Here is a 9277-nt window from a genome sequence, read left to right as displayed (position 1 = left end):
TCCTGCCTCTATATGCAATCAGTAACTTTTTAACTAATGCTCTCAGAACTAGATTTATTGTGGTTTATTGGTTCTAAGAGTAGCTGCTATTGCTCTTGTGTTTCATGGGGTTTTAACTTCTGTCTGGTGTGACAGACCTGGGAAAGGGTAGAATGAGTGACATCTATAAAGTCAGCCAGTTACCCCTTACTGAGTTGGATTGCTCTCAGGGCAGTCTCCTCTTTTCAGTGCTCAGGGAGTCATTTGTACCATGGGCTTGGCCACATACACTAGGTCTAAGTGACTGTCTGTAAGGTGAAATAGGACAGGGAAGGGCTGTAGCTCTAGAGATGAGGTCAGCACTGATACCTGCAGCTGCAAAAGGAAAATTAGGGGAGGTATTTGTCCTCCTGAATAGTGCCAAAGACTATTACCACATTGGGAGTTCTCATCAAGAATGAAGGTGCCATGGAGATCATAAGAAATAGGTCAGAGAGACCCTGCAATGGGCCACATCAAGGGACAAATCCTCTGATCTCACTGAAGTCAAACCTAAATTTCACCCACGGCATCAGAGATGATGCAGCAGGTGGACAAGAGAGACAGACAGACAAGCGGGAATGGTGGCAAAGATCAGGTAGCGAAACATTCAGGGTTTAGCACATAAACAGAAGACCAACTTGCCACTCTCAGTGACACCCACAGTTGTTATTTAATTTATATTTTATTTATTGATACATTTATTCATTGATTTATTCATTACATCCTGTTGCTGAAATACTAACCCCAGGGATGTTAGTAGCAAAATTCCTTTTGATTTCACTGGGGCTAAGGTGATTTCAACCAAGGGGTCAATAGAAATGTATCAAAAAGACCTCTAAGTAGGTAAAAGAAGGAAGAGATGTAATTACGCAAAAACATGTTAACTGAATCCACTGGTTTCTGGTTTTCTTTTAAAGTACATCAAAAGTTTCATCCGTGAGACCTGGCTGAAGAGATACGGCTCTTCTCCCAGCGAAGACATGATTACACTGATGTGGTCCTTTGTTGTGTCCATTTACAGCATTGGAGGGCTTCTGGGGTCCTTGTCTGCTGGGTATTTGTCTGTTAGATTTGGAAGGTAGGAATAATGATTACACTAGTCATTTCGTTTACACTCACAACTGAAAAAATAAGTGGCTGTGTCTTGGGAGAAACACTGCTTGTGAAGTGGCACTGTGAGCAGCCCAGAGCTGCCTCAGATGAAGGATCAGTTCAGTGAAGAAATACAATGGCAAAGTTGGCCAGTGATCACAGAGAAAATCATACCCTGTGCTGTATAAATTCCAAAGAGAATCCAGTCCAGAGAAATCACATGAGAAGTGCATGAGTTTTATAGTGAATTTCACAGACAACTGCTCACAAAGCTTGTTCTTCAGTGTAGATATCGGCTCCATTAGAGGCATCTAATCTTCAACTAGCTTATCAGTCCATGTGAAGGTTTTCCCATTCCCATTTCCCATTTCCTTCACTGCAGTCACTGGCACAGAGTTTTAACCATGGTACAATTCCTGCCACTTCTGTCAGGCTGTGAATTACACAAAGACAATATTTATGCTCACATCAATTTAAATGGATTTCAGGAAGAAGGCCATGCTGTTAGCCAATATCCCTTCTCTGCTGAGTGCAGCTCTGATGGGCCTCAGCCGGCTCTGTGGATCCTTTGAGATGATCATCGCTGGAAGATTATCTTCCGGAGTGTGTGGAGGTAAATTAGCATTCCTACCTATGGTATTAACTACTTGGTAGAGCAGTGACTGAGGGTCACAGGACCTACCAGACTGAGTATACAGATCACAGATTTTTACTATACTCTGCAGGGTCCTAATTGCTGAGTTCATTTTTAACTGAATAGGAAATCACAAGCATAATTAAATTAATCACATGTAACATCTCCATTTTTCATTATTTTATCTTTACATCCAATCCATATAAAAAGTACTGCCGAGTACTGCCGTGAAAAAGCCAAGACATGCAATATTTCAGAGGAGCATGCTCACTCAGTAGAAAGCTGACCTCTTTTGTTTCTGATGCTGCTTGTTGTGGCAGATACTGCCTTCCATATTGCAGGCAAAGGAATGGTTTTCCAGCTGGGCAAATCTAATTTCCAGATGCCTCAGAAGATTACATTCTGTCACTGTTTTGATCTCTGAGCAATTGGATAAGGATAATACCAAATGGCAAAAAAAAAAAAGAGGATAACAATTAATTCTCTGAGCAAATGGAAATACAACATTTGTTAACTTCTTGGGTTCAAGGCACACAGCGTCCTGAGTCGACACTGAAATATATGATCCGAGTTTAAAAGGAGCAACAGTAATCCTGTAGATGTGGCTGTAGGAAATACTGTAAGAGAAGGCCAGCCTGCTGAAGAACAGGTTTCCCACGGGAACATACTTGCTTAGTGAAATATTTAGCAAAGACACAAGGCCATGGTACTGGGAACACGTTTCACGTCATGCAGGCACATGATCAGCATGGTTACCTCAGAGCCTAACCCTATATGCTTTGTCCGTAATGGTTCCCTGCAAAACACCAGGCTTGCGGAGTTTGAATTGCTCTAACAGCCATTTGTCACTGCAGGTATAGCTCTGACTATCCATCTCATGTATGCTGGGGAATGTGCCCCACGGAAGCTCCGCGGAGTGGTTGCCCTAACAGCTTCTACTGCCATTGCTGTTGGAAAGTTTGTAGGATTTGCTCTGGGTCTCAGGTAAGGGAATTTGAGACCTATTTAATTTATTCTGTTATTCAAATATATGCATATGTCAATGCAAGCCTATGGACAGGCAAATCAGCAACTGTTTTTCGGTTACCCTAGACAGCCAGACTGAATTAGCTTAGCCCAAATTCCTGACTTAAGAGAATGGGAAACAGAAATCATACAAAATATTTAATCCTGAAGAACAACGTTGCTTCCTAACAAAGACAGATCAAAATAGAGATAATAAAAACCCTTAGCAGGTTTCAATAGGTTTGAAAGAAATCCTTCTTCTGTAAGAACCGGCCTTTACTTTTTTTTTTTAGGAGAAGCAGGGAATATCAGAGCCATCCAAACTTTCTTAAAAGTACGTAAAAACCTGCACACCCACACATCAAACAACACACTCGAAACCAGAAACCTACAGCGGATTCATTCCCCCTAGCACAGGCTCCTTCTGCCTGTCCTGTTCCCAGGACGTTTGTCACTGGCCACAGCATTCTCAGCTGCAGGAAACCGAGTGGCTGCTGTTCAGGGCAGACGGAGCCAAGGCTGATAACCCGTGGATCCTGTTTTAATAGTGACTTAAGACTCTGGATCAGGAGCAGAGGTACCAGCCACTGCAGGTTCTTATTTCAGCGCTTGTGCCGGGATCCTGCTCGTCCCCGCAGGCCCTCAGCTGAGGCAGGAGGATCAGCCAGCCTTGCTGCACTCACGGCTGAGCAACAGCTGGCAACCCTCTGTACCTGGTGTGCTGCAGGCACAGCACACTGCTCTCCCCTGCCACCTCCCACCAAGATTTTCACTATTCGCGGCTGAGAAATGATGGAGACTCCTGGGTGAGAGCTGCCAGGACACAGGCAGCAGGGACAAGGGACCACCCTGTGCCCAAGTGTGCTCACATAGCCATCACAAATGGTTGCTCAGCAACTCTCGCTCTGCTGGTTTTCTTCCAGGGAACTTCTTGGAGTAGATGCTCTCTGGCCCATTCTCATGGCAACCAATGCACTTCCCGCTCTCATTCAGCTTGTCACCCTTCCCTTCTTCCCAGACTCTCCCCGCTACCTGCTCATTGACAAGAAGGACAAGAAGGGGTGTATCAAAGGTAAGGAGATGGGTCACAAAGCATTAATTTCAGCGAAAAGTGGAAAACACAGTAAAGCCCCACATAAGTCTGGAAGAGAGGTATAGTTGGGAAAAAGACTGCTGGTCTTTTGCCTCTGACATCAGCTTCAGCTTCATCGAAAGACATCGAAAGCCTGTTCTGTTCTGATATTAATTCTCTCTTGGCACTAATATTACCTTCACCATCTACCAGGATCCTCTGAGGGACGTGATCACATACAGCTTCAATACTAATTCTGCCCTAAACAATCAGGGTGTGGATATGGTACCTCTGGCTCTGTGTAGGAAAGGGATGCTCCGTACCGTCATGCCACATCCATAAACACTCCAGTTCTTCAGTAACCCTACCAGCAACTACTGCCATAAACAGAGAAACAGGGGCGTTAACTATCAAAAGAGAGAGAACTCTGGGTGTAGACATTTTTTGATGCAGGAGACATTTTTCCTTGTCTGTTTAGGTGTGTGCATTAGAACTGCACATTTAGCAGGAGGGAATTCAGGGAAGGATTGGTAAGAATTCAGGCATGATTTATATTGAAACACTGCAAGCTGCTATTGGCCAAAGGTGAGGTTGTGGTTAAGATTTATGCATAAAAATAGATAGCACTGAACTGGGTCTGTGTGTAATCTGAACCCAGATCTCTAGGAAGTTCACACAAGCAAAGAGTCTGAAGCTCCAATAAGACACTCTGCAAGGCAGGAAGTAATCCTCTGAATCCATGTCTGTGCTGGTGAGCTTGAACCAGGAGTCATCTTCTCTCTTCCTCCTCTTTCAGCTGTGAAGCAGCTCTGGGGCGATGGTGACCATATGGCCGAAATAGATGACATGGTGGCAGAGCAAGAAGCCATCCGTGGGGAGAAAGCTAAGCGCGTTTGTGATCTATTTCGTGACAGAGCTGTCCGCTGGCAGTTCATCACTCTCTTCCTTGTCTGCTCATGCATGCAGTTGATTGGTGCCAATGTGGTATGTGTGCCACTTTTCTCTGCTTTTTAGATTGCTTACAGTTTTTTGGCAAAAAGTAAACCCTGCAATGAGTAGTAAAATGCTGACTACAACAGTGACTGTAAGGAGGGGATCCGTTGTTACTGTTTATTTTAATCTTTTCCCGTGGAAGTCTGAGACTTGTGATAAGTCGAGAACTGTGTTTTAACAAGTGTCATCTGAAGGCATCGCCATGGATTACCCTGTTATGATAAAAGTATGGAAGGGGATAAAGTAAAATCTCAAATACAGAGCAAGGAAAGAACAGTGTCAGCTCCCCAGGGTCTCTGAGCTTCAGAATGCACTGCCCAAAAGGGTTCAGCCATTTCAGTACAAACTGAGTCAGGTTTGCAAGGTACACTGACAGTGCATTTCTCTACTCTTACCTCTTTGGGTTTCTTTCCAAATCCTTTAACTTTGTGCTTTCTCAGATTACAGACAATTAAAACATGCCAGTAATATATGTGACAGTTATTGATATATACTATCTCATATACCTTTTCTCTGGAAATACCTCCATCTACGTGTCAGTAGATAGTATTGAGTATTGGAATGGTTATTGTATAAAATGATCTTATAGTAAAAGCATAAAAGTTTCAAAATCCAGATTAATTTTGCAAATTCAGGAAGACTTAAAGATTCAAAAGACCCCTTTCCATTCCCACTAGCATGCACAGCAGTATCTATATCATGAAAGATCAGTAGAAATTGAGCATATTAACAGCTTTAGGATTGCCTATATCTGGGAAAATAGTGACTATCAAAATCCCTGCAAGATGATGTAGAAAGATAATTTAAAACACTTGCTTAGTACTTTCTGTCCACATTTCTGTATGATCCTCATCCAAAGTTCATGAGACACTAAAACATATGAAAGATGTCAGAGAGAATTATAACCTGCAACAAAGGCAGTGCTAAAAGCAAGGAAAAAAAGAACAAGGCTTTACTTGTTACCGAGTTCAAGACAGAGCCGCTACTAAAAGTTGTTCTGCACAAAGAAGCCTCATGAAAATATAGAGGAATAGTTACAGAAATCAAGAAGACTTTATGTTTTGTTAAGGCCTGTTTTATTTTCTGTCAAAAAAAAAAGAGAGAATCTAGTGTAAACATGCCCACATGGGTACTGCCTTCACCCACTTCCGTTCTTTCCAGGTTTACTTTTACGCATACAATGTCTTTATGAAGGCTGGAATCCCTCCTGATCAAACCCACTATGTCTCCCTGGGAGTTGGGATCACCGAGATCCTCACTACGGTCCTGTGCGTAAGTGGCTCTTCAGCTGAATCCCAGCCTGTTGGAAGGCGTGGTTCATTTCTATCTTTAGAACTACTGTAAATGGAGCTTCAGGAATCAAACTTCTGCAACAAATCAACTGTTGTGCTTTGCACTCATTACACAAAATCATCTCCACACACCCTGCAAACATGGGCAGTTATTTTCAGTTTATGGGAGGACAGGTGAGTCTTTCCTTCAAAACCATGACCCAGTCTGAGCTGGCCTTGGGTGTCCCAGTTGCCCCGTGTAGGAAGAGCAGATGACAGTCCCTGTGCCCACTTGTCAGTAGGATTCACAGTGGCCATTAATGCTGCAAGCATTTCCACATTGCTGTCCTCCCTGGCTATCCTTTGCCTGCAGAGTGCCACCTCAGGCCTCCTCTGCCTGGGCAATGCTCCCTCCAGCCCTGCACTTCCCCACCTTCCCCCAACTTCCTGTAGTTCTTGGTCCTGCTCATCCCCCCCAGATGCCTTTGCTCACCCTCCCGGAGGAGGTACCACATCCCAGTCCCCAACTCTTCAGAGATTCCCTGCCTGGATGGTGAAGGCAGCTACTGGAGCAGCTGACCAGTGCCTGTCTTTGAGGTCTGTTCTTTGGAGCTGACGGCGTGTCCTCCTGGTTGCAGGGTTTCCTAATTGAGCGTGCAGGGAGGAAGACACTGCTGTGGAAAACCTACACTGTTATGGCCTTGGCTTTAGGGCTCCTCACAGTCACTCTTTCACTACAGGTAAGATCCCACTTACGCATTAGAGCTGTGCCCCATCTTTGTGTTTTATTGTATGGCAGATATCATTACTATTTCCTTCCCCCCAAATAAATTTTGGTGGAAGCAGAAGTATTTTGGGGCTAACCATCAGACTAACAAAGGGCTGTTCCCAGCCATGTACATGCAGATTAAAGGAAATAACTTTATACAACCATGATCACTGCCAAGACTGTCTCCTTGTCACGTTTCTGGAAGTAGCGGAAACAAATGTATGGTTAACATTGACATACTTAGGAGTGGTGAATTTTTCTAACAAGCTGGATAAATAAAATTTTAATTTCTGGTTTTATTTGCTCTTCATGTCCTGCCATAGGATTCCTTTCCCTGGGTACCGTACTGCTCTGTTGCACTCATCTTTATTTTCATCATGAGCTTTGGCATTGGGCCAGGTTGGTATTTCCTACTGGAATGGATGCGTATGCTCATTCCTTCTCCACTGCATCCTTTAGGAGATGTTAGCTGTTAGTTGTTCCACAGTTAGCATGAATCCCCATTCCTGATTCAGGGCAGGGGTAGATGTTCCCCTCCATGCTGTGCTAGGAGGTAAAATTTCATTTCATATTGCATTCCTACATGCCTCCCTCCTGAAGAGCCAAGCAGCACCTCAAACACTTCCAGGTCAGTTAAAACCATTAACTTGTGTAGCATTATGAAGTGTGAGTTACAGAAGCATCTTGCAAAAATTCTAAACTTCTTTTTTTCTCCCACAATTTTTGCAGCTGCAGTATTATGCACGTTGCCCACAGAAATATTTATTCAGTCATACAGACCATCTGCTTATGTTTTTAATGGTGCTACAAATTGGATCCAACTCTTCATCATTGGACTTTTTTTCCCTTTCATTGTGGTAAGCAAAGCAGGGTGTTCTGTTTCAGCTCCGAGAAGGTTATAGACCCTTCTTGAACCCAGGGCATACTTCTCTTTTTCAACACTTCATTCAAAGGAGAGAGCCCAAAATAATTGCTGTTTTGATGGTCTCTTTCTTTTTATCCTGATATCTAGTGAAAGTGTAGCAAAACCACGAAATGTTTCTAACTCTACACACAGAGTGTGACACTGGCAAACACTGTCAGATGCCATATGAATGTCGTGAGGGGTTTCCTTCTTTCCCCCCTTTGTCCTGAATGTGCAGCTCCTTTGGGGTTAATGTGGAAAATGGGCAATCCCAGAGATCCCACCCAGCACTAGTAAGTAGCAGGAAACTAAAGCCTTTGCAGTTTTGAGCTGGGCAAGGAGGGACAGAGCTAACACACTACATATCTTCCCTCATCTAGCCCTGACTGAGAAGGACACAACAGAAAGGAAGAGCAATTGAAGCTCAGCACTTCTCTGAATTGTCAAGCAATGACATTCAGTATCTGCTGAGCATAAAACTGTTTTTCTTAAAACAGGAAAGGAGAATTAGCTCATCCTACCACTCAGTGCCATTTCCCAGGTGGAAGCAAGCAGGAGTTACACTGAGTCTCTGACCAAGTATTTAGCAAATACAAAACCAGAAACTCCATATCGCAAGAAATAAATCTAGATCAATTTATATGAACATGTTTTGTCTCTTTCTTTTCCTATAGGAAGGTCTTGGTAGTTTCTGTTTCATCATTTTCCTGACATATTGTCTGTCCATGGCTATTTTTGTCTTCCTGGTGGTGCCAGAGACCAAAGGAAAGACCATGCTGCAGGTCATGGAGGAGTTCAAACGCCTGAACTACCGTCGAAAGGAGAGACAGACAGCCCTACAACAGAGTAACTGCTCAGTGGTGACTGCTACTAGACTTTAATAACAAACTCTCCACTCCATATTTTTCTCTTATATTACTGTAGTGCCCAGAAGACTCACTAAGCAAGAGAGAATCCATTGCTCCAAAAACAGCACAAATGTGTATTTTAAATATAATCACCTGCAGTGTAAGGGCGCAGGATGAACTTGGTAGTCCTCTCCAACTGCTGAAATATCTGCTGAATTAAATCCACTGCAGAAGATTGAACACGGTGTATAAAAAGAAAATCTTTGTCAGTTCCTGCAAGTTAGCAGCTGTATAAACTGAAAACATGGATCTGATATTTTCCTTACCAAAACCAGGACACTGCAGTTATTGGGGGAAGTGAGTGTGGAAGGTTCAGATGTACAGCATACTTGTGAGACTGAGAGAAAAAGAAGAGTTTTCACATTGAAATTATCCACTCCTATTAACAAGTCAGTGCTGCTGAGCAGCACTTCTCTTTCCAAGAGAAGATGCTTCAGACCAGATGAAGTGTTTAGCTTGTTAATCCAGTGGAGGAAGAGTACCTTGTCTACCAGTAGACAGAATCTGTGTGCAATGTTTAATGTTTGCCCCCTTTTACAATTTTACTTGAGTGCAAGCACATGGTATAGGGGCAACTAGGACTCTCTTGAGGAGCTTATGACCTCCTG

General features: G+C 43.3%; 1 protein-coding gene across 1 annotated transcript in view; it reads left to right on the top strand.

Moving 5' to 3' along the window:
* LOC104492043 (solute carrier family 2, facilitated glucose transporter member 11-like) overlaps positions 1–8642 on the top strand; it is an 8923-nt gene extending 281 nt beyond the window's left edge. Inside the window, exons 2-11 of the mRNA XM_010134546.1 lie at positions 939–1099; positions 1602–1726; positions 2602–2731; positions 3676–3824; positions 4621–4808; positions 5979–6089; positions 6727–6828; positions 7181–7256; positions 7587–7714; positions 8436–8642. Coding sequence (XP_010132848.1) covers positions 939–1099; positions 1602–1726; positions 2602–2731; positions 3676–3824; positions 4621–4808; positions 5979–6089; positions 6727–6828; positions 7181–7256; positions 7587–7714; positions 8436–8642 — 1377 coding nt within the window. The remainder of the gene's footprint in view (positions 1–938; positions 1100–1601; positions 1727–2601; positions 2732–3675; positions 3825–4620; positions 4809–5978; positions 6090–6726; positions 6829–7180; positions 7257–7586; positions 7715–8435) is intronic.
* The last annotated feature ends 635 nt before the right edge of the window (positions 8643–9277 follow it).

The sequence above is a fragment of the Buceros rhinoceros genome, unplaced genomic scaffold, assembly GCF_000710305.1.
Source record: "Buceros rhinoceros silvestris isolate BGI_N320 unplaced genomic scaffold, ASM71030v1 scaffold8904, whole genome shotgun sequence".
Taxonomy (NCBI): Eukaryota; Metazoa; Chordata; class Aves; order Bucerotiformes; family Bucerotidae; genus Buceros; species Buceros rhinoceros.
Note: the sequence above shows the minus strand (reverse complement) of the source record. Positions and strands in the feature narration are given on the sequence as shown.